Source organism: Suillus discolor (genome assembly GCF_016758755.1).
Source record: "Suillus discolor strain FC423 chromosome Unknown F5147scaffold_5, whole genome shotgun sequence".
In the NCBI taxonomy this organism is placed as follows: domain Eukaryota; kingdom Fungi; phylum Basidiomycota; class Agaricomycetes; order Boletales; family Suillaceae; genus Suillus; species Suillus discolor.
The window spans coordinates 61,161-85,471 of record NW_024541252.1 but is presented as its reverse complement, the minus strand read 5'-3'; the positions used below and the strand labels follow the sequence as shown (position 1 = coordinate 85,471).

At 47.2% G+C, this 24,311-nt stretch overlaps 10 protein-coding genes across 10 annotated transcripts; 4 read left to right on the top strand and 6 right to left on the bottom strand.

Annotated features, from left to right (window-relative positions):
• Nucleotides 1–1,544: 1,544 nt before the first annotated feature.
• Nucleotides 1,545–2,102, bottom strand: F5147DRAFT_566956 (uncharacterized protein; the record flags this gene model as incomplete). Its single annotated transcript, XM_041430828.1, has 1 exon — nt 1,545–2,102. A coding segment is annotated over one exon (558 nt), but the record flags the coding sequence as incomplete, so codon positions are not given.
• An 87-nt stretch (nt 2,103–2,189) lies between these two features.
• On the bottom strand, nt 2,190–2,868 carry F5147DRAFT_768402 (uncharacterized protein; the record flags this gene model as incomplete). Its single annotated transcript, XM_041440967.1, has 3 exons — nt 2,190–2,360; nt 2,426–2,628; nt 2,679–2,868. 3 exons carry the CDS (start codon nt 2,866–2,868, stop codon nt 2,190–2,192), a joined length of 564 nt encoding a protein of 187 aa, XP_041297900.1.
• A 199-nt stretch (nt 2,869–3,067) lies between these two features.
• F5147DRAFT_768401 (uncharacterized protein) lies at nt 3,068–4,032 on the bottom strand (the record flags this gene model as incomplete). Its single annotated transcript, XM_041440966.1, has 3 exons — nt 3,068–3,358; nt 3,427–3,753; nt 3,826–4,032. 3 exons carry the CDS (start codon nt 4,030–4,032, stop codon nt 3,068–3,070), a joined length of 825 nt encoding a protein of 274 aa, XP_041297899.1.
• Nucleotides 4,033–4,282: 250 nt separating this feature from the next.
• On the bottom strand, nt 4,283–7,464 carry F5147DRAFT_567389 (uncharacterized protein; the record flags this gene model as incomplete). Its single annotated transcript, XM_041430852.1, is given in 7 exon segments — nt 4,283–4,563; nt 4,624–5,394; nt 5,410–5,477; nt 5,559–5,909; nt 6,123–6,224; nt 6,290–6,792; nt 6,853–7,464. The coding sequence occupies 7 exon segments, from the start codon at nt 7,462–7,464 to the stop codon at nt 4,283–4,285; spliced, it is 2,688 nt and encodes an 895-aa protein (XP_041297898.1).
• Nucleotides 7,465–9,311: 1,847 nt separating this feature from the next.
• On the top strand, nt 9,312–11,485 carry F5147DRAFT_768398 (uncharacterized protein; the record flags this gene model as incomplete). The annotated part of the gene is made up of 6 exons (XM_041440965.1): nt 9,312–9,359; nt 9,407–9,813; nt 9,869–9,964; nt 10,033–10,223; nt 10,281–10,582; nt 10,610–11,485. 6 exons carry the CDS (start codon nt 9,312–9,314, stop codon nt 11,483–11,485), a joined length of 1,920 nt encoding a protein of 639 aa, XP_041297897.1.
• Nucleotides 11,486–11,541: 56 nt separating this feature from the next.
• F5147DRAFT_768397 (uncharacterized protein) lies at nt 11,542–12,611 on the bottom strand (the record flags this gene model as incomplete). Its single annotated transcript, XM_041440964.1, has 5 exons — nt 11,542–11,741; nt 11,794–11,874; nt 11,920–11,997; nt 12,045–12,407; nt 12,461–12,611. 5 exons carry the CDS (start codon nt 12,609–12,611, stop codon nt 11,542–11,544), a joined length of 873 nt encoding a protein of 290 aa, XP_041297896.1.
• A 124-nt stretch (nt 12,612–12,735) lies between these two features.
• On the top strand, nt 12,736–15,620 carry F5147DRAFT_768396 (uncharacterized protein; the record flags this gene model as incomplete). Its single annotated transcript, XM_041440963.1, has 8 exons — nt 12,736–12,993; nt 13,129–13,734; nt 13,783–13,815; nt 13,864–14,001; nt 14,048–14,080; nt 14,140–14,208; nt 14,260–14,287; nt 14,575–15,620. 8 exons carry the CDS (start codon nt 12,736–12,738, stop codon nt 15,618–15,620), a joined length of 2,211 nt encoding a protein of 736 aa, XP_041297895.1.
• A 443-nt stretch (nt 15,621–16,063) lies between these two features.
• On the bottom strand, nt 16,064–17,110 carry F5147DRAFT_768395 (uncharacterized protein; the record flags this gene model as incomplete). The annotated part of the gene is made up of 3 exons (XM_041440962.1): nt 16,064–16,086; nt 16,136–17,058; nt 17,091–17,110. The coding sequence occupies 3 exons, from the start codon at nt 17,108–17,110 to the stop codon at nt 16,064–16,066; spliced, it is 966 nt and encodes a 321-aa protein (XP_041297894.1).
• An 856-nt stretch (nt 17,111–17,966) lies between these two features.
• On the top strand, nt 17,967–18,908 carry F5147DRAFT_567536 (UbiA prenyltransferase family; the record flags this gene model as incomplete). The annotated part of the gene is made up of 3 exons (XM_041430865.1): nt 17,967–18,044; nt 18,099–18,487; nt 18,560–18,908. Coding segments are annotated over 3 exons (816 nt in total), but the record flags the coding sequence as incomplete, so codon positions are not given.
• Nucleotides 18,909–22,573: 3,665 nt separating this feature from the next.
• F5147DRAFT_811024 (uncharacterized protein) lies at nt 22,574–23,823 on the top strand. Its single transcript, XM_041443448.1, has 6 exons — nt 22,574–22,859; nt 22,915–22,947; nt 22,998–23,170; nt 23,257–23,315; nt 23,354–23,563; nt 23,609–23,823. The coding sequence occupies exons 1-6, from the start codon at nt 22,704–22,706 to the stop codon at nt 23,758–23,760; spliced, it is 783 nt and encodes a 260-aa protein (XP_041297892.1). The 5' UTR covers nt 22,574–22,703; the 3' UTR covers nt 23,761–23,823.
• Nucleotides 23,824–24,311: the final 488 nt, after the last annotated feature.

The following is a 24,311-nucleotide window of genomic DNA, read 5'->3' as shown; positions in this document are numbered from 1 at the left end:
AGTGGGCCGGAGTCAATGTGTGTACTCGAGACAAATGGATGGGCCGGGGGTATATAATATAGACAGTAGTATAGGAATGTGCTAGTATATGGGATATTATAAATGGTAAATCAGGTTTACAATGGTGTTACAAGTAACATTGGTCACGTGGCCCCCCTATCATTTTCCCTTCATCCTCGCCCTCACCATCTACCGGCTCGTCCTCCTTTACCGACTTTCCGTTGACCGGATCCTCGGGACCGTTCCCGTCCCTCGCATCATTCGCCTCTATGCACGTGCACGCACGTTCCTCTCTTGATTCGACCACCAATGTGGTCCTGCACCTCTGACTCGGACTGACTCGTGCCACCAATGTGGCTTTCCTCTTTCTGTTTCCCCTGACTGCGGATTCCCGCACGTTGTATTCTTACCGTTGGTCTGTTCCAACGTTTCTCGGTCTCATTCCCATTTCGACCAACCATCACTAATCCGGCCATGTTGCCAACGCACCTATACCATTCTCGCATCCCCTTTACCCTTACCTACTGTGCGGTAGCCTTGCCCTTAACCCTCTCCACTTAGTATAAGTAGTCGGTCATCCTGTACTAGATTCTCTAACTTGAATCTACTCAATCTTCCCTGGAACATACTTCCCTCTGAAGCCCCCTCAGCTTCAGTCTCTAGTATCTTTTCTTAGTCGCTCATCGCGGCTAAGTCTATCTCGATCGACCTCATCGTACGGACAAGACAGTCCTTACCTTGAGTGACTTCTTAGACATCCGTCTACCAAGTCACGTGACACACGCGTACTGTGATCACTGCCGACTCATCGTCGCCAGTATCACTTGCTATACCGGATCCTTCCGGTTACGTCACGAACGTTAGCGGACGACGCCCCTCTTAGGGCTCCGCCTAACAGATCTATTTGAGTGCGTAACAAATGGAGACGAGTGGGCCAGAGGAATGTGTGTACCCAAGGCAAACAGATGGGCCGGCTATACTAGCGTGGGCTGAGTGAATGTGTATGCTGAGACAAACGGATGGGCCGAGGGTATATAGTATAGACAGTGATATAGGAATGTACTAGTATATAGGACATTATGAATGGTGAATCCAGTTTACAATGGAGACGAGTGGGCCGAGGGAATGAATATGCTTGAGGCAAACGAATGGGCCGGGAGTATATAGTATAGACAATGATATAGGAATGTATTAGTATATAGGATAGTATGAATGGTGAATCCGGTTTAAAATACGAATGAGCCGGAAGAAAGGGTGTACCCAGTGCAAACAAATGTTCCGGGGATACAAGCTCATCCAGTACATCTAGTATCAGGTAAATCCATGATCCGGTGAGTGCGGTATCTGGTACAACTATAATCTTATAAGCCTATTGTCCGGTAAATCCACCATGCATGAATATCAATTAGAGTGGACCAAAATACATTTTCCCGGCTCATGTATGTCTATCCTACTGATTTACTGGACCTCGGCACATGGATAAATGCTGGATATAGTGACCGGTACATCCAAATATGTATGGCTTTACATGTATAATGACTTGTCTAAACATCATTCTTTGCAACCGGGTCACTGCATTTCACATTGCCATATTTTGCATAGTCTGTCCTTGGAGTTCCAACAAAGTTATGGATGCTATCTCGCATGTACCATGCAGTGACAATCCAGCTGCCCTCTTCCACATGCATGTGATGTCTCACAAGCCGACATGATGAAGCTAACATTGACCCGGAGTCATATAAAAATTTGATTCCAAGATTCATGAAATCCATCATGACCGGGTGATAAATACCTGCAGTTGTCATGATATCAAATGCCTCCGGTCGACATTTCGGATCTCTATGAGGTGATGACCGGCGGTTGCAAATGACTGACACCACATTGAAGACCGACGTCCAACGTTTCAGATGATGGCACATGTCATGTAACTGATACCGGATTGCCCATTTGCCCAGCCTGACTTGAGTTTTGATTCCAGCCTGATAAAGATCTGGGTGCATGACCCGAAGTGCAGCAGAGACAAGGATACCGGATCTTTGAAGGGAGGTTGTGATTTTGCTACCAACATCACCTTTCAACGACACTGATACTTCAGGTGAGAAGCCATCTCCTGGATCAAGATTTGGGAAGCCATGTTTCTGCAATACTTCAGACCGGCAACCTCAATTCATATGAACCGGACATACCTCTCATCCTTGCTGAAACCATGCTGGTGATATATTGATGCAACTGGGGGTGATCTTCCCATTCAGACTTGGATAGAAATTGGACACATGTGTCCTCCATGCAGTAGGCTTGCCGGTTGTGATACTATTGTTCAACAAATTGCCCATGGAATTTGTGGCACAATACATATCTGTCTGTAAATTTGTCATATACATCCGGATGAGATGAAGTAAGAAACGGATGTTGATAGAAGACATACCATTATCATACCGGTCATTGCTTCAGGCAAATACCAGACAATAATTCTGCCTCCGGAATCAATGATGACACTCGGTGTTGTCAAGACAAGCTCTTCTTTGGGAGGGAATTTGTCTAACAGAATCTGTTCTCGTTTTTCGCTTCGACCGGATTCATGTGTGTCAAAGCATTCATTGTATCTAACCATGTCAATTTTGAGGTGAACTGCCGGCAAGTTACTCAACCGGAACAGATATTTATGCTAGAATGCATACCAGGATTGCAGTAGGCGACGGCCAAGACATTGGCAAGCTGCTCCAAAGCAATACAGGTGTCGACATCCAAGAATCCAACGCTCTTTGGCTTTACCGGTTGCTGATGAATTTTGGACATGAAGGTGTCATAAACCAATTCACCGGCAAGGTAGGTCTGGTATAATGCCCAGTCCGGTGGGATTGTTGTCATGTGTCAAAGCACTGAATGAGCTGTTAATGTATGAGGAGAGAAAAGAAAGCTGGTCCGATCCAACCGTAACCGGATAATGACAAGCAGGAATCCGCGTCACATGCACACAACCAGATTTCATTTTTGGAAATCTCCACCCATTTACATTGCAGTTCAATATAACACATGGTATAACATATCTACTGAAGGCTTCCAGACATCAAATTGTGCTTGACCGTACGGATGCACTGTCATCTGTATTCAACCGGTTCATGAGTGCCTGTGAGGACGCCACAGCCCTAGTGAGTTCATCAACCGGGCCAACTAATCCGGCCAACCTATCACTTGAATGTAAAAAATTCGCCATCCTCCCCTGCAATATTTCCAACAGCTCTCTACCGATTGGTGTCTGATGGCACCTCTCAAGAGATGCCGATCCAATGGTCTCTGGTTTAGTAACTGGGCCAAGCGTGAGCATATATGGAAGGCGGCCGGTTTCCACATGATCAGGCTATTACCATGTTACATGTCAGATTTGGTAGGGATCCGGTGTAAAAGCTGAAGAGCACATGGACATACAAGTTCTGAAAAATGACCCTCCACCAACTCCATCACATCTTGGACAGATGACTTTGGCAACATGTCTGACACCCTGCAAGAGCCCAGGTTTTCCTTCCACCAGGCATTGAAATAGTCTGGCATGTGAGCAATGTCATATTCATCAGATGCGGGGGAATCCACAGAGACAGGCAATTCTTTTATGTCCCTGAGAAACTCATTCACATCCGGTTGCTGGTCCACCAATGCATGTACAACCATGATTGAGATTATATCTTGAAGATGTTTTGGAATGACAATGGAGCACCTGCTAATGAAGGATATGTTGATGAAAGGCGTTACAAAGGTCTATATGACAGGCGACAACATTTGAGTGCAAGGAAATATGAGGACCGGACTACCGGACTACCAGATGCTTACCTCCATTTCCCATTTCATGAGTTGGTAGAATCTTGCTGCATATCCGGGCATGGCAGTAGCAAAGCTCTTGTCAACATAAAGGCGCATAGCCAACAAACGTGAATTGGCATAGAATAACACCTGAGAAATCTCTCCAGCGGTGATCTGACCATCCGAGTAAGCCACAATGACTTGGTCAGAGGAAACCAGAGTTCCGGTGTTGTTCATGGAGAACGACTATGGATGATGTTGTGGGAGAATGAGAGAGAGGGATCGTTTGCACCTGTCCCAAATAATTCCATATTAGCTACCCTGGGAACTATACAACCGGTACTCTGAACCAACCGGAACTAACCGATAACCGGTACATACGGCTGAATGACCAGCATCAGAGAGTGGGATCGTTTGAACCCGGCCCAAATAATTACATATTAGCTACCCTGGGAACTATACAACCGGTACTCTGAACTGACCGGAACTAACCAATAACCGGTACATCCGGCTCAATGACTGATATCATTTTTCGAAAGGAATCCGCTGCATGTGCAGACAGTTCTTGATATATGTGACATTGCTGGGCAGCATGACATGCATGTCCGGTCAGCCCGGTGGAAGCGGCATTGTCCATGCAACCTTGCCATTGCTTGGCCTTGTGGTTGAAGAAATTGACCGACCACTGCATCTCTTGTTTGACAAGAATAACCTCTTCATTCCAACGATCGCACAGTGCCTTTGTCCGGAGCCAATTTACCCGATAAACTATTGTTGGAGCATGTGAGACTGGACGAGCCAATATCACTGAATGTCGTGGATACTCACATTCTGTCATCCAGTCATTTCCGGATGTATCACCCTGAACGTCAATAGACCAGAACCATGCGAGAGTAGCGTCCCTCTGACCACATGCATTTGGATCTGCCACTGCAGTGCTTGCTTTAAGGTGTTCTTTCTGTAGGGGAAGATATTTCTTCCGGAGGTCATGATCAGGGAGTTTAGCTAGCTGCAACAGGCATTTTGAATATATCCTGGCATTGAGATTGACTGCTGCCTCCACCGAGCGAACTTGAGTCCATGCCCTGGTGGAGAAGGCTTGTGACATAGCTAACCGGACAGTATTCCGGAATATGACAGCTTTATCTACCAAATGAACTCTAATTGCATGGAGGGCGTCATTGGCCTGGCCTTCATGGAGGGCGGCTTCTTCTGTCATGAGATGGGTGAGATCCAATGCATTGCATCTGTCCATTCCAAGATTGGAAGGCAAAGGTATAATAGTGAGTTCCGGTTGAAAGAGGGAGGTATGATGTGGTGCCTGATCCGGATGGTGGTCACAATCATCAAGATCGGAATAATCGTCCAGCGAATTATGAACGGGGTCTACCGGAGGATCCAGATCATCAACATCAACTCCAAATCCAAGATAAGTTGGTGCCATCTCAAGAAAGCTTGTAATGCGAGTTTGTAGCTTATCCCTGAGTCGGGCCACTCTCAGCAATTGAATATCTGTAGGATGCCTTCTGAGCCTTTTCACATCTCTAGAGAGAGAGATTTGGGATTCTTCTATGGTGAGACCGGTTGCTAGCCAAGTGGCTGCTCCTCATCGACTGAGGAAATTGTTGACTAAATTATCATGACAATTTTGTGCCTCCAGCAGGCGCAACTCCTGCTGCTTTCTAGTTGGAGCTATAAATACATGGCATCTGGATCATAATCAGAATGCAATCCGGCCCGGATGAATGTTGGTGGAATTTGACTTGCCCTTTTCCAACCAGACCTCATAAATGTCCATGGCTGTTGGATCCTCCAGTCGGTTGGCCTGAGCAAGTGCCTCCTCTGCTTCCCAAAGAATGACCGTGTCAGGGTGAGCTGTCTCATTGAGATTTTGGAGTGAGAGTTTGCTCTCTGCAGCACCCCTGGCAGCCTCCTTGAACTTTCTGCACAGAAACTTAGCTGCAGAGCAAGTGAGCCGAGAATGAATTAGATGAGACCGGACCATATTTGTGCATCCGGAGGTTGCCAACTCACTTATGCGAATCATTTTCATGAAGTTGGAATCATTCATCTGATAATCTAATACCTCCTTGCGATGCGGAGTTCCCATGCCCCTGGCCAATGGAGAAATTATGTTCAAAGTTGCCCAGAGTGTTTCCATGATCTCTCCGTCTATCCTGCCGGTCCTGTGGATAAAATTTGATGCATACCGGACATAGCAGCTGTCCTGATGCCCATGTACATGCCACAAACCTATTCCGGGAATGATATCCATGCCCATGGGGATCGAAAGATACATGCTGGATGCGATCTGGTCCTTGAGAAACTTATTATACTGACAATTTATGTCATAGAACGTTATCACATGCGAGATTCCATTGGTATTGTAGTTGAGTACTTGACTCAAGGCATAGTCCATGTTCATCTGCCTGATTAGTGTGGGTGAGATCAGTAAGACCGGAAATGCATGTAACCGGATGCAATGTGTATTCACCTTTCACCCTTCTGAAAATCCACCATGGAATGTGGGACAAAACATCCATGGCGTGCACATGCACATCCTCCTATCCCGGTGGCTTCCAGCTTTTGCCGGGAGGCATTTGCTTGATTGACTGCATGGTGATTGTTGCAATCTGACTTTTGGACGCGGTCTTGGGCAATAGACAAATGATTCTTGTATCTTTCATCTCCGACCATGAATGCAAGACCATCCATCAATGATACTTCATCGGATGGATTCACCGGATGGAGGTGCTCAGCTTTAAAATTACCATCCATGATGAAAGTCCTGGTGAAGAGCCAGGAGGGGGTGTTGTCGGGGTCAGTGGCTGTATCAGTTGACAGGTCCAAATTTATCCCCGGTTGAGGACATGCAGGACAAAATAGGGCGAGATCACCAGCCTTTGGCTCATCATCTTCGTGGGCAAACCCATGCCACTTGTAAAGCTTGCATTGGTGCCACTGTCTGGCAGTTCTCATGAGCTCTCTGTAGCGATCCTGCAATTATTGTTGTTCAATGACTGGATGGTGAAGTAAAAAAAATGAAAACCGACTTACAGGAACCATCAATGGAAAGATGCTCGAGGTTAGCCTCTGGATCTTACTGTAGTAATTCATGGCTGATGTACCACATTCTAGGTTGTCTAGCAGAAAGTCGTCCAAGACAGAGAACGTAAATGCAGTTTTTGGTCTGGTGAAGGATGCCGGAAACAAGCCTGCTTGAAAGAGCTGCATATCCCGGTCGAGAGCACCAGGGCAGTGGCAATACCATATGGATAGGGAGTGAACACCGGATTTGTCTACTATGGTTGTAGCCGGATGATCTGAGTCTGTGACAAGTGGAATGGAAGCTCCCTCCGGATAATCATCATAGTTGATATTTTCATCAGTATCGGACCAATCAAAGAGGTCGGATGTGTATTCAGTGCTGCTGGGACAAGGAGTGCCATCATGAGCAAGGTGAATGTGCAGGCCGACTTTAATGAGTGAAGTTTCTTGAAAAAATGATCCGGTCCATTGACTGATACGATGGAATGGATGCCTTTGATGTTGGGTTCTGCAGCAGTCTGTGCAAAACAGGGGCTCGTTGAAACAGCTATGGCATTTATAAACCCCATCCTTCTTGCAAACTGCACAAAGCCGGTCCAGAGGAGGGGCCTCTCTGACCATCAGTAAATTTATGTAGTCCTTGAACTTGCGCTTCCATTGCTGGAGATATTCATTCTGACTCTGCATGATCCAGTCAGATGCAGACTGCCAAATCAGAAGGACTTCTGCTTGCCAGAGATTTTGGTAATTTAAGCTGAGGGATGTCGCCTTGGTCAAAGTCAAAGTCAGCACCCTCATGGAGCATCTGAGAGGACCCGGCTATGTGTTTTGAGGGAGATTTTGTTGGTGATGATGTCACCGACTTTGTTTTTGGGGACCATGAATCTTTAACCCATAATGACCTGGATCCTCTGGAAGTAGTTTTCTCCTTGAGTTTATATAGCTGAGGCAATCGTTTCCTCATTGGAGGAGTGTATGTGATTCCCCTTTGTTTAGTATTTGCCATGATTGATACCACCACCTAAAAGGATTGTTAGGCTGGGGAGTGTACTCAAGCTTGATGATCGGCAGTGCATATGACTTCACATTGTGCTTTCCTTCAACTCCGGATTGAGTGATTTTAATCACCGGATTACCACATTTTCTGTTCCTGTTTGTCATTGAGGTAACTCAGGGCATCAGAAATCTCGTAACTTCATCTCCATTTAGGATATATTAAGGTCAGAGCCACTGAGATTGCCATAAGTTTCATCATTTAGAAGTCGGTTAATCAAACACATTGTAATCCTGCCATCATCACAATTCCCATGGATGTCATCCGGTATCAATGTGTCTCCCTGTGCTGTATGACATATTTGAGAGTATGACTGTATGCTGCCTGTATACTATATGATGAACTTGGTGTATGTTTGTATGTTTCACAGTTCTAAATTCTATGAACCGGAAACACAGGGCATGTTGAGCCTGAGAGTATCATGCCGGCAGACAATCTCTTGTTTGGTTTACTGTCGGATACATGGTGGCAATCGGCTATGTGACCTTATACTGTATCCTTTCTTCTACCAAGACCTCAACTGCTTTGCAATGGCCTGATCCTGTTACAGGCATCTGTAACACCTACAGGAGCCCCAGCTCTGCCTATGCCAGCCACCGCTCTGCTAGACTCCCCACGCGGCGGTGCGCCGCCTGCACTTAGAAAGACAGCGGTCTGGATCACTGTGACCCCGCCCCTGGCGCTATGACCCCACCCCTGGCCTAGATGGCCTTGTACCTGATCCATGGAGGCTGTACACCTCATGGTCACCCTAGAGCAGCGCATGCATACCGCATGTCGCTTCATGAAGATCCAGAGTGCTCCTGGCGCTTCCTGTACCTATGCGCAGCTGCCCTTGGCGCAGCATGCTTGATCAGAGGTTAAGCCTCATGTACTTATCTGAATCTCATGTCTTGTTATCATAGATCATAGATATATTATTGATTACAGACTGAGCTAGAATACTTGTAGTACTTCCCTATAAGTAGACAGGATTATTGTACTTAGACTTTACTTTAATCTACTAGGTTCATCCCAGAACTTGCTCATCTAAGCCTTACCAGCTTCCTTATGTGAGACCACACTTCTAAGCCACTCCCATACGACTTAGCACGTATCCGCTAGCCCTGCATCTCGACGAGTGCCGTCTTACCGAGATCGCCGGAGGAACCCTTGACATTCCGTCAAGCCGAGAACCACCCTCAGCTTCAGTAGGCTCACTCGAGCCGTCGCTGAGAAGACCTATCCTAGTTCACACACGCCGACCGACGGTCAGCGTAACAGATCCAACTCATCAGTACACAGCCCTGAAAAGACCAAGCAGAAATTGACTGAGGAAGAGCTGGTGGTCTTACAATCTCACCTAGAAGAATGGAAGGAAGCCACCGGTAAGGATAGAAAAACAATTCTGAGGGCGGTCATAAAAGAGGCCAAGATGCAAGCCCCTAAGATGGATGCCAGGCTTTTGAAGACAAGGAAATCTGTGAGCAGCTGATCCTCTAATTGTATAAATGCTCATGATGTATTCAGATGTACCGGGACTGGTTATATAACTGGAGAGCTGAAAAGACTCTCAAAAAACAAAGCAAGTTCAGTAAGAAATGGACTGCCCGGTTGGTGATAGAACACCAGTACAAGAAGGAGATCCTTGAAAAGACTGGAGCAAGGCCAGGAGGGAAGGAAATGATTAAAAACTACCAGGGTGCGGTCAATGCAATTATGGGTGGTTTATCTGAAGAGCAGCTAGAGGAAGCAAATAAGACTGCGATAGAATGGTCTAGCAGGGCTCCTCCTACAGATGTCCAGGCTGAGTTTGCTCAGAAGAAAGCTCCTGGTATGATGAAGGATCTTGCGACTCAGTTATGGAGGCAGGCTGGTATGAGGATATTCATATTGTCGGCATGGAAAACTGAGGAAGGCGAAGTGAGGATCAATGGGTGAGTGACATTTTCATTCTCTCAGCCGGTAAAGATGGCCTGATCTCATCATAAGAATTGACTTCAATGACAAGTTAGAGGGCAGTAGTTTCACAGATACAAAGGACTGGAAGCCCATGTTACCGGAGTGGAATGCCTATGTTGGAGAAGAGTTCGGTGAGCTTGTTTGTGCAATGTGGATTGATCCGGTCAAGTACTAACATCATGTCGTAATACCAGCATTGACCGGAATGATGATGAGGATGGCAATGAGGACAGGGAGGAAAAGGAGAACAGAAACCAAAGGAGAAAGAAGGAGGAATTCGCTTTGGAGGTGGATACCTATGGGCTGCCGGTCATACCGGATATGAAGTCACTTAACCTGGAGGACAAAAAGTCTCTGATCCGGACATTCCTCACAAAACACTACAGTAAGTTTGACAAATCAAATATCCTGAGAGTTGATAAAGCAACTATGTGTTTTGTAGGGTTTTGCAGTCAAAAGCCTAAGGTGTCTGTCCCTTGGTCTGCAGTGAGGGAGGCTCAGGATGATTTTATCGAGGCCAAGTTTTTATTATCCGGTGGGAAGATCCAGGATCCGTCAAAGCTTCAGTGGCATGAGGCTGACTGGCTCTTAGAGTTTTGGCATCAGCGACAAAAGGACAAGGTTCGGCCAACATTTGAATTCAAAGCCTGGCAAGACCAGGAGAAGGAGATGAGAGAACCGGTGGAGAAGATCACAGGGTGCGACTCTAGCACTATATGCAGTCAAGCAACAGCAAAGACCAAGGTTCTGGTTAAAAAATGACCTGCAAAGTCGACCGGAAAGTCATCCAGGAAGCCAACCAGAAGGGTGGAACCAGACTCAAGTAGTGAGAGTGAGGATGGTAATGGTGAAGGTGATGAAGAGGTTCAATTACCGCCTTCAAAGCTCACATTGGCCGGAAAGCGGGGCAGAGATGTCCAATTTGCTCCAGTTAAAAAACCTGCAGGCACGACCGGAAAGTCATCCAGACGGCAGACTGGAAGGGTGGAACAGGAGTCAAGTGGTGAGAGTGAGGATCTTGATGAAGCTCAAGGCGATGAAGAAATTCAATTATCAACTTCAAAGCTCGCATCAGTCGGAAAGCGGGGCAGAGCTGTCCGATCTGTTCCAGTTGAACAACTGCCTAGCAAGTCAACCGGAAGGTCATCCAGGAAGCCGACCGGAAGGGTGGAACAGGAGTTGAGTAGTGAGGGTGAGTTTGGTGATGAAGGCGAATGTCATGAAGGAGTCCAATCCCGGCCTTCAAAGCTGAAATCAATCAGAAAGCGGGGCAGGGCTGTCCAATCTGATTCAGAGCAAGATTCCTGCCTACCGGTCAAGAAAGCCAAACCAAATGTCATTAGGCGCAACAAACCATTGGAGGACAATGCTGGCACTCCTTCAGCAGAATCATCCAGTAACCTTGATAGGGCACCACTGCCTTCAAACGATGCCCGTGGAAGTCACTTAGTAGGTCCTGCATCAGCCATCCGGATGAAGGAGACGAGGAATAAGATACCTGCACCCGAACGAACAGCTCCTTCCACCACACAGGCCACTGGTAAGAAAGCCAAAAGAGATGGAGCTCAAGTCCACAATCTGGAGCCAAAGTGGTCGACTAGAACTGCAAAGGTGTCTTATAAAGTTAATTACATGCAAAAAGAGTAATCCTTGAGATTCATTGAATGTACTATACAAGGGGTAGAGTATTGACTGTATATATATCAAGTCGACAGTCGGTATATTGATATCAATTGAAATGACAACAACAACTCATTGGTGGACTGAAGAACTTCCCAGCTGACAGACACTTCTTCCGGTGACATTGTACCATGATTCCTTTCCATCTCCAACCAGTGGATCGCCAAGCACAAATCTTGTACAGCACGCTGGATAACAAATCCGATGGGTTCCGGTCCACCAACTATGCTAGAATTTAAGTAATTTACAATGTGATGTTGCATGGGATGACTCACCCGAGTGATCAGGCAGAACATGTACCGGATCCAGCGTCTCAAATCCCATGTCCAAATGCATGTCGTCAAGTCGATTATCCACTGAATTCACATTTAACGGTGCTACCAATGAATGAAGAGACTTACATGACTGATCCGGAAAATCATGAACCGGATGGATACCAAAGCCCATATCCAAAGGCCTGTCTTCCGGTTCAAGATCAACTAAATCAATATTTAACAGTGGAAACCATCACAATGATCAGACTCACCTGACTGATCTGGTAGATGATCAACCGGATTGATGCCAAAGCCCATATCCAAAGACATCTGGTCCAGATGCTCATGTTGAGCCAGAGGTGCATGATCAACCGGATGCATGCCAAAGCCCATATCCAAAGACATCTGGTCCGGATGCTCATGTTGAGCCAGAGGTGCATGATCAACCGGATGCATGCCAAAGCCCATATCCAAAGGCATCTGGTCTGGATGCTCATGTTGAGCCGGAGGTGCATGATCAACCGGATGCATGCCAAAGCCCATATCCAAAGGCATCTGGTCCGGATGCTCATGTTGAACCAGAAGTGCATCGAAACACATGTCCAGAGGACTGTCTTGCGGTGGAATCTCTTTGGCTGAATTGGAAAAATGAGTTATGCAATATATTAGATACATACTGGAGACATACCCGAGGTACTGGCCGGACGATTGACTGCCAGACAGTTTAAAGGGCTCTTCATTGGATCAGGTGAATGGTGGAAATTTAATTCATATAGGTGGGGGAATCCCATGTCTAACACTTCTGACGCCGGTTGACTTGGCGTCCGGTTGAAAGTCATGTTGATTTGTGCTCTTCGTGCCTTGGCTCCAATGTGTGAATCAAATACAGCCGGATAATGTTAGTTTTAATGACGCCGATGGGACAATGATGACATACCAACAATTGTATTCACACGATCACAAATGCCAAATATTCAAAATCAAGAACCGGTTATTGAACGGCGTATTCAGCAATCTCCAGAATCACCCGGACATCCGGTAATTTTCCAATTGCCCAAGCATCCATTGTTCCCTTCCGGATCTCTTGTCCAAGGTAACCTGCAACTGCCAACGTCCACTGCTACAATGTCTTCCAATGCTACTACTCCTGCTGCTGCTGCTGCCACTGCCAACCAGGCGCTGATTGCTCTTCTTGACAGGCTGAATGAGCTTCTTGAACAGGTCCTGCGGTCCCAGTCAGAAGAAGAGAAAATGAGATTAAGCTGAACCATTGCATCTCAATTGGTATGTTTCACATTCATTTATGTATTGTATGTATTCATTCCCTTCAAGAACCATGCTATCCGTTCTTACCAGACAGTCGCCACCTATATCCCCCTTCGCCTGCTGTCAATGGCAGCTGAGATCCATTGTGCTCAGATGGGTACCGTGCGCTTGGTGCAAGTACCGGATTGGAATCGTGTTGGGAGCAATGAGGACATTTGCCAGGGGCATCCCTTGTACCCCATGACATTGGGTCCAGCACCTAATGTTACCACCCCTACTGCTGGCGCCACATCTGTATCTGTACCTCAACCGGCACCGGTACCGGCACCTGCACCACCTCTATTGCTGCCTTCAATCGCTACTTTACTGGCTCCCAATACGACAATCGGCATCCCTGGAGGTACCAACTCCGGTGCAGTTCCGGGGCCATCAAAACCTCGCAAAAGGCAATTTAGTGTGAGCCCTCCCCGTCCGGTCAAGAAGGCCTGGAAGGCTGCCCCGAAGTCGAGGCGGATCTTAACTGACACCGATACTGACACAGATGGAATTCGCATTGGGAATCGTAAGGTGAAGGGCAAAGGAAATGAAAAGGGCAAGGGCAAGGACAAGGGAAAGGGAAAGGCGAAGGCAAGGGCACCGTCACCGGATAGTGATGAGCAAATGACAATGGAAGTCGATGATGATCCGGAAGTTGATGTAAGTTGTCGTGTTCATTTATTTCATGTGACTCATAGCGGTACTCAGGCCCGGAATTCAACACGCAACATGATGAAAAAGGTATGCTCATTTTTTCAATCTCAAAGGAGCCAATATTAATTTTCACAGAAATTACCGGCCGTGGTCATTACTACATGGCCGATACAACCTGCCAAAGAGAAGAATGTGACTGATTCGGAATACCAACCGGAGGACGATGACGAAGATCAACTCGAACCCCGTGATGACTCTCAATACAAGCGAAAGGTGAATATCGTTTATCTCTACTGGTTGGTGACTTATCCAGATGCAGCCAAATGTCAAGCCGACCAAAGGAGAAGAACCTGTATGTTTATTTATTGTCACACCAGTGATTTGTGAGGCTTATATCACCCTTTATCATAGTCCAAGTCCAGGTATGCTACAAGAACCAACCAGCCCAAGGTGAAGGGCAAGGCCAAGCGTCCACATCCGGTAAGACATCTGGTACTGCTCATCCGGTAGCACCATACTGATTCTTAATAGCAACCCATTGGTGTGCCTCTACTGCCATGTGAGAGATGCACGATGATGCAGTTGGAATGTGAGAGCTGGGTGACCAAAACAGGTGAGGTTGCACATACTTGCACCCTCTGCAATAAATGGAGGATGAAATGCATCTGGCCAACTGAACCGGACACGCCTACAACCGGTACCGGTCCGACCACCACACCTACCCCGCCGGTCACACCCATCACCACTCAATTAAAGACCACCGCAAAGAGCAAGACTGGCAGGCAGTCTAAACGAAAAGGCAAGTCTCTTCTTTCAATTTGTGCTTCTACTAATTGATCCCTCCAGACATTAACACTGAGCGTCCTAGTCCCATCCCGGAGGAACTGGATGTCAATGTTGAGATGGACACTGTGGTCACAACCCCCGGTCGTCCTGGCACCACCCCAGATGCAGCACCAGTAGTATCTGAGCATGATTTCCCTGTTGATCAGTGGATCAAACCTATGGATGACCGCCTCTTGCCTCCAGCGCAATTCATGGACATGCTGGACGATATCCGGTACTCGCCCATCTATCTGGCTCGCACTGAACGACCCCCCTCTCCTGCTACAACTCCCATACCCCTTCAGTCCCACCAGCATCGTCCTTTAACTACTTTGGAGATGGACGCCATGTTGGCTCAACTTCAGATCAATATGGATCAGCTCCGCACACGCGATGACATGATTCATGACGACCTGTCCAATCGCATTGACCGGCTGCACGCTAATTATACACAGCAATTGAACACCCAGAAGGGACTGGTGGATCACTTGGCTGTTCAGATGGGCGGCATTGCCCAGTACTTGAGGGACAACCAAAGGAACACTGCAGCAACCGCCTCCATTCCACCAGCATTCAATCCACCACCCATTGTCATTCCTGGTACTCCCATATTCCCTGGGTTTGGCTCTATCAGTGCCTTGGGTCGAGCCATCACGAACAATGTCTTTACTCCGGATGTATTTTCAACTAATGCACGCCCCAGTGGTGATGGCTCACCAGTCACAAGGCACGAGCAGGCACACACATCCGCCTCTACCTCCACCTCCACCATTAACCCTATCCCTACCATGGTGGTATCTGCTCCACTGATTCATCTGGTTGGTCTACTTCCAGTACCACCTCTCCCAGTTGGTGCACCTCCGGTACCACCTCTCACTGTCCCGATGGAATCTATGCCTTCCACTAGCACCCTTCGCACATTGGTCACCGGGCCATCAAATGCGCCAGAGGATGGTCAGTCCATCTCAGCTCCTTTGCCAAACCGGTCATTTGCACCTCAATCACGCCAAGGTCGGTCAGTGAGTGCTAGGCATGCTAAGAACGCTTCCGGTAATGCGCCCAAGTAATAGTAGTATACACTTTTTTTATTTTTACTTGTGGTTTTTACCAGTGAACATTGTGTTGTTCTTTCAATGTGTGTGGTACAGTTTGTCACATAATTATACAGTTTACTTGCATGACCTGTGTGTGAATGCCTATAAGGAAGGTGTTGCTTGGTTGGTGTGTTTCATAACATGGTAGATTGTACCAGATGGTGTACTATATTTACTGGTTAGTGTATCCAAGATATACCAGACGATAGGTTTGAGATGCATGATGGATGTACTGGATAACATAACTACCGGATAATATAACTACCAGATAATATACGTACCGGATAATATGCCTATCCAGATCACATATCTACCTGATAACATACCTACTGGATCATTAAATTTAGATGCTAGATGAACTGGACCTACTTGTTTCCATTGTAAACCGGATTCACCATTCATGATGTCCTACATACTTAGGGATCCGCACGGGTGAACCCTGGGGTGTCGGCAGGTCAACCCGCACCCGCACCCCGAGGTAAACCCACACCCGCAGCAAGGGTACGGGTTGCACAGTGGGTAGCAAAGTAAGGACCCGGGGTACAACCCATCAAGGGTGTACCCACGGGTCATAGATCCACCAGTGCTTAGCACATATGTCCAGCACACGTCAGTGAATGCTGACGTGACTTGAACATATGTGGATGGCACAAGAAGGAGGAGGGGCGCGCACTGGGCATTCGCGCATGGCATCCGTCGCATTGGGAATGGCGTAGTGGTCGTTGGTGATGGTGTCGCTGGGGTATGCGCTAGTGCCAGCGCGAATGACAAAGATGGTGGTGCGAATGATGGCGAAGGTGACGCAGATGGTGGTATTGGCATTGTGGATGGTGGCATTGGCGTGAAAGCTGGTGGTGGTGTGAATGCTGGTGGTGGTGCGAGTGCTGGTGGTGGTGCGAGTGCTGGGTGCACAAAGATAGGTGCTGGCGACGTGACATGTATGATGTCATTGTTGTTGCTGGGGGTAGAGTCTTCAATGTGAGTACTCACTTCCAGCATGCCCAAAGTCTCGTCTCCTCGAGTTCCTCTTTCCTCCTTTATCTCTATACCATCCCTTCTCCCTTCTTCGATTCTCTTGTCCTTTCGTCCTCGCATGTCATCCGCGTGCGTTTGCATCGCGTCGACACTTGTTGATGCGTTTCGGGCGCGCGCGCTGTGAACGTGGAGTTGGTGGACTTGGGAAGGCGCATTAGGTGCCAGTGTTGGTGGTGGTGCCGGTTGTAGCGTGCACACGGGAATGCTGGGTGCGAAGATGTTGATAGTGGCATGGTGAGCGAAGACGTTGATGACGGTTGCAGTTGAGGAGTGTGCGAGGACGAGAGGTAAAATTACCGAAGGCACGAGTATAGCTGGGGTACAGGTAAGAGCGCGGGTCTTAGAATCCCGACCCGTACCCGCACCCCAGTAGTACCTGTACCCGTGACCCGCGCGGGTTACCCGTACCCGTGCAGATCCCTATACATACTAGCACATTCCTATACCCATTGTTTATACTATATTCCCTCGGCCCATCCGTTCGCGTACTCACATTCACTCGGCCCACTCTTATATCATGGTACAATTATTGCCATGGGCCCATCCGTTTACCTTGGGTGCACATTCATCCAGCCCACTCGTCTCTTATTGTAAACCTGATTCACCATTCATAATATCCTATTTACTAGCACATTCCTATACTACTGTCTATATTATATACCCCCAGCCCATCCAATTATCTCGGGTACACACATTCACTTGGCCCACTCATCTATCATGGTACAAATATTGCCATGGGCCCACATGGGATGGCCCGTCCCTATTGGTACATTGTCACCCTCGGCTGCCCATCTGAGACGGGTATATGTTACTGTATTATGTGCCTGTGCTTGTGTGTTATTAATATTTATTCAACTGAAAAGGTCACAGAGCTAATTTGGCTACCATGCCCGTGTGCTTGCCACAGAATGGTATTTCCTCGACAATGTAAAGACATTCCCATCAGCGGTATGTTAATTATTGCGATGCTCAACGATATATTTCTTGAGATACCAACATTAGATCTGTTCACAGGTTCATTGATGCTGTGAATAGCCTGAGCGCAAGGTCAGGAATACTTTTGTGTTTCCCGGAAGTTGAGGTCACCTTTGACCGAGGTCGAAAGAAGGGTAGCCTATTCAGTTTGCAAGGTTACCGCCACTGCCACACACATTTCGGCAAGCTTTTATGTTGGTCAGTATTTAATGTTTGTCACAGCATGTCAGGGTATAAAACTGTAGGCTGCTAGCTCAAAAATGAGCAAACAATCAGACCGTGCTGTCTCAAGCGCTAGAGAGTGGTTGTCGTATCAGTGGGCACATCGTGACACTATTTTTGTTCACAAAGTCAGACGTGTTCACAGTTCTTATCCCAATCATGTGTGTCTCTACTTCATGTTGCTTGTATATTCCTTGACATTCAAACTTTGTTCATTAGACTTTATCTACCTTTGCAGCTGCTTCCCATCCCAATGCAAATCGCATTCCAGACATCATCATATGGATATGGCTGCACCTCCTGAAACATGATATATATAACCAGATGCTAGATCAAGAGGAGGACCAGAAAAACAAGCCTTATCGCCCTCTCCCTGCCGGTTGTATAACTGCCCAAAATGCGGCGGATGTACGCTGGCTGCTAGTGCTAGTCTGCCTGATATTTTCTGCGATGTACGGCATCAAGGCTCTCGCTTGTAGCGCTTGTATAGAAGCCCTCAGCATCTGGTACAATGAGTTTGGTGGCGATAAGACTGGGCTTTCGAAGAACATATTGACGGCTATCGCATATGCAAATTTTGAATTAGGCGCGATGGCCGTGATTGGTATGTGGACTATCCCAAAGATCACAAGCAAGCTTTGTCGTTGACTGGCGTTTATATTTCAATAACCAGGGTCCAGTATTGATAACATTGGAGCATGTGCAGTCGCCTTCAGCTCTGTAGTGTTTGCAACGACACTTCACGCACAAGATTTCAAAGATGAGGAGGGAGATCGATTGACGGGAAGATGCACTCTTGTCACTCTGTTCCCTACCTTTGCGCGTATGTCCATGATGATTGGCATCCCCCTTTGGTCACTCTACCTCAGCAGACTTTGGAAGGTAGATCTCGTCTGTTCTCTCGCGTTCGTAGCGTACGGAACGATTGTCGGGGCGAGATTCATGGTTTATAGGACCGCAAGTGCGCACAAACAGTCGTGCAAACTGTATAGCGTCAGTAATCTCGAGTCTAAAAATTCTACCTACTGACTCATGTCTGTAGCTCTGGTTTACCCTTGTGCACTTACTCCCCGGCTATTGGCGATTCTTCTACAGCACTTGAAATTAGAAGCCCAGTGCAAGTTGCACAGGTAGTAATGTATTATATTATGAAGGAGATACTTATAATAGTAGGCCGTGTAAAGATGGCTTCGCCTCTAGTGATGGACACACGCTGCATCAGACACTTCAGCGATTCTGACTCTGTATGCCTTGGTTTCCTTCATTATTTCACATTCTCACACCTTTCCTTTTACTCGTTCACTGCTTTGTTTGATTATCGTCTCATTCTCCTTTCGCACTTATACCAACGCCTTTCCATTTCACGTCTCACTACTCGCGCTTTGACAGCGCTTTGATCTTATCGCATGTAAAAACCGCATGTATATCTTAGTATCTCCAGTGATTCAATCTCACTCAGAAGTCAATGTTTCGAGATGGTGATGAAGGTGTCTTCGTGTCTATTGTACATGATCGGAGGTCTTGTTAAGTTGTATGAGTAGTCTAGAGGTGACACAACCTAGACACATATCGGGGACTGCGTGCGTGCGTGACGTGGGTTCCACAGTTGGGCCTCAAGAGTATTGAGGCGTCCAAATACAGCACGCATGAGATCGTATCCGCAAAAGAGAACCCGTTCTTCAATGGTATCACTTCATTCTATTACGACGAAGCCGAGACCATTGAAAGACGAGGCCTCAAAATTTGCAACATTGCTACTGGATTCTTGAGCATTGCTGTATTCCCTGATAGTTGTCGTGCTGCAAGCTCAAGGACGAATGAGTGATCTGGAGTCGAGAAAAGGTGAGCAAGAGAAGACGAACGTTAGCAGGGGTCACCCAGCCCCGTCATTAGTGGTAGATCGTCATGCTTCTACTATGGACAGAAGTCAACTGACGGTTAAGAGCAGAACTAGGGAGGAGTGCACGAACCATGTCAAGTATGTGACCAACTAAGGTCCTGCCTACCCTTGCTTCATCGGGTAAGTGAAAAACAAAGAGAGAATGCCCATGTTTTTAGGGTTGTGCTTAGTACCGGTATATGGAAGACTCTCACAGGCACCATAGGGTCCTGTCATCATCGTCATATCCAGATACTAAGTTAACCATGTCCCGCACAGGGTTCCTTAAGTGTCCGAACGGCCAAGTCAAGGTACAGACCTGTGGAGTGCTGGTGACAAGCAACTCTGCGATCTCTTTGAAACACACCACCGCCCCCCTGCAAAGATATCTTTGTGTTTTGCACGAAGATCCCAGGTGGTGACGCTACGACTCCAATTTTAGACCCTGTCAAATATTGATATCGTTAACAGCGTCCAAACGAGCATGCGACTAGGCCAAGGTATGGACCTACAGAATAAGGATTGGGAAAGCAACCCTGAGATCTGTTTAAAACGCAGCGATGCCACCTGTCACGATGTCTTGAACGGATGAATCACTGCAGGTGAGGACACTGCGACTCCAATGAACACCGGATATTAGGTGCCGCCGAAAGGAGCACTGCGAGTAGCAGCAGGTATCAGGGTACTGCATATGTCTAAAACGAGTTTCAAGTGGACTAATGACGATTTTTTTGGGGGGTGCCTTCCATGCGCAGGGAGGGGCGAAGAAGATGGCACAGGACTGTCAAGGGTACGCGGTCAGCGTATGTTGTGTTATTCAACCAAGATACAGCGCAAACCTGGTGAATGAAGAGCAATTCTGCAAGCTGTTCGAACCGCGGTGACACCAACTGTGAGGATCTCCAGGCGTACCCTTGGGCCTTTAGGGTGTTTGTCCAGGTCCTGAGTTTGTCATGCACTGGGAGGGGTAAAGAAAGGTACTTGGCGGAACTGAGAAGGATAAAGACATCAAAACAAAAGTGCTGGCGTCGATAACAAATCAGATCAGCTGGTGTCGTATAGGGGCAAAGGCGACGTGGCCTTTTGAAGTATTTTGGTGCTCCCTGATGCCCTGAGACGAGCACGATCGAGTTGACCACGGCATTGGGAGAAAGAGCATATCAAGTGCCGGGGGATGAGATGCTTATCACTTGATAAATATAGCTAGCTGATAGCTATATGCAGTGAGAGAGGTGGGAGCAAAAACCGGATGAAATCTTCGAGGACACTATTTAAGTAACGGGTCCGGCATAATGTTAAGTGCCCGGGAATTGTTTTGGGGCGAATCAACTGCCATTTGTGAGCGCAATTTGCAAGCAGGGTCTCGACAGCTCCGAGTCTGGATTAAACGCAGGCAGAGTGCGTATCACACAAAATATATCTGTGACCTGCATTCTGTCAGCAAGACATCATGCCTTCGTCGACACACCATGCCAAAGACTCCACACTTACAGATTCAGTGACACTAAAAAATATTACTGCGATTGCGAGAAATTATGCAAGAGCCAGCTGCACCAAGTACTTTTATGGAACATGGAGACGGCATACAGAGCTTCGAGGTGCCGGTACGAAGTGGACGTGTTCCCTGAACGCATACTGGTAATGCCAGCTCTGCTGTGCAACATGCTTCCTGGTAGGGGCTGTTCTACTAATGGTAGCGCGTTAGATATTCGTAGGTCTCTGGATCGGGACCCACAACCTGTCCAGCAGGATGAACAGGATCGTGATACTGGTATAGAGGTTTATCTTGTTTTGCTTTTGCTTTCTACTACAATGACTTATGGTTTCAGTTCATCCCTACAGGAGAACCATTTCGCAGGGTCATGTACTTCATCACCTTACATCATGACGGTTAACACTATATGATCTCAATGTGATTTCAATACCGTCGAAAGACACCAGAGAGCTCGCTAAGAACCGAGAAGGATCAGCTTGGATGACATCATTCATAGGCACCAGCAGTGGGGGAAGAGTCGGAGGAGGGTTGAGTCAAACGGTGGTGCACATTGCGATTCTTGGGGCTGCAAGAAGTTTGTCCATTGTGAATATTCAAGAGTTCTTGGGACGCATTATGTCATAATCCAGTGAGACGCACGCCAGCACTGAGAATCTATGCGTATATTGACCGGTACGTCTTCTTTGATACTTGACAATATATGTGCCAATTTATAAAGTATGATGGACAGTCGGACTCATCTGCGGACGTATACCAACCTGCCCCGAGCTATCTATGAATACACAAGCTCCTGCGGCCCGCTACATCAGCCTTTCCAACGAGCGTGGTCAACGTTCGAGTTCAGCCAACACGCACGGCATTTACTGCTTTGCCGCCCCTTATTTCATGCTCAGGCCAACATCTTCCGTGGAAAACTCCAAACATGCAGACGTTGTCGAGCATTATGGGATGTCACCCATTCCAGAGGGTGTCTCACATCCTGACATGCTCTTGTTTGCTCTCAGATGTTTCAAGGATCAATTGTCTGGAAGATCTCAGAAGATCGAGCTCCATTTACAGAGAATTCCCATATCACTGCTTTCAACTAGACAGGTAGGGAAGAACGAAATTCTGTCATTTCCGTCGTATTCTGATCATTCATTATAGTTAATATCTTTATCGATGTTCTCATTATTCGGCATCATTCATTGTGTAATCCTTGTGCTTTATCGTACGAACGACTGAATAGTTGCAAGTTCGTATCTGTGCGAGGGTATAATCAGTTGCCTGATTGGCAGAGAGATAGATAGGATATAGACGCCGTGTATAGCTGTTGTGCCACAAGCTATAGGAACCCTTGTTTCGTGTCCGTTCGCTGCCATATCTCGCCACGACCTCGTTCTGTACCGCAGTACAACTTTCACAATAAACCAAACTACCTCTACTTCAGAACGCATATCAAGATCTCCCAATGGCAACCATCATCGAAGCCCAGGACCTCAGAGAAAGAATCAGGCGCTTCCGAGTTCTGATCATGGGGAGAGCAAACACAGGCAAAACGACCATCCTTCAGAAGGTCTGCAACACCACGGATCAACCAGAAATTTACGATACCCAAGGAAACAAGGTGCGGGTGATGATCTATGCCATGCACACGTCCATCGCTAATCAATCGTGGGTAGATCGATACTGCCATCATAGAATCATCAATTAAGGTGTGTGCATGATTTTCCCTGTGGGCATACATGGGCTGACAGACGCTCAGCGTGGAAATCACAACATCACGAACGAAATGGTGTTCAAAAGCGATCCCACTTTTGTATTTCACGACTCACGTGGTTTCGAAGCGGGATCCGAAGAAGAATTCGAGACCATGAAGAAATTTATCACAGAACGCGCACATGCAACAAAATTAGAGGAGCGAATCCATGTTATCTGGTAAGTAGCCCCCTTCCGACGTTCTGCGCCTTTTGATTGCCATCAGGTATTGTATTCCGATGGACGACCATTGTTGAACATTCCAGCGGTCGGAGAAGTTCTTTTGGGAGTGCGACACCGGGCACGGTGAACTTGCAACTTCATCGTCAGTTGCCATGCTCGGACTAAATGATCGATTTTCAGTTCCCGTGGTCGTGGTGTTCACCAAGTTCGAAGCTCTGCGTCCAGTCGCATATGGTGAAATTAAGAAGCAACTACAAGGGGTATCAGGCGAAGAACGCTCAAAGAGGATTGCCGAGGGCGTCGAGGAACTGTTTACTAAGACAGATGTCTTGAATCGGTTGTGCAACCCTAAAAACTGGGCTCGTCCCAAGTCCTACGTGCACTTGCAGAGTAAGTGGTTCAGATTGACTTGTCCAATGTCAAATTTGATATTAGGAACCGTCCTAGATATGAACAAACCGAATACAAACTGCGACACTCTACTGGAAAGCACCACCCTCGCATTGGACGACGAAGAATTGCGGTTGTGCTTGGTGTCAACACAGAAATCAAATCTGGAGCTTTGCATCAAGTGTGCCATCGGGTGAGTCTCAGATTCGCAAGTTACATTGTTTGTTCCAACATCATCTAGAACACTCGTTGATTGTGCAGATAAGTAAATCGATTATGACTAGTGCTGCCGCGGTCCGGTCCAGAACCATGGTTCGAACCGGACTTTTGGTCCGGTTCTCCGTGGTTCGGTCCATGGTTCTTGCGCCAGCCAGAACCGGACCGGAAAATGGTTCTCGGTTCTAGATCTTCCCAAATGGTCCAGTTCTGGTTCGACCTTCCCGAACCATTCCGAACCCCGAACCCATTGTCAACTTTGACTTTGACTTTGACTTCAACTACGACGACGTCAGTCTCTATGTCGACGTCAAAGTGTCATCTTCAGGAGTTGCACTATTGGTTAATTAGGCTACTTTTAGCCTCTTTGAAGATTAGTACTAATCAATCAACTCTCAAGACTCTGTCCTCAAGGTAGTTATTTGTATATCCGTTTTCATTTTATTTACTGATTGAGTCAACCATGCCGCCACCACCACCACCACTTGCTGCAACCACTACCCCACTCCAGCAACAACCAGTGTCTAGCGCA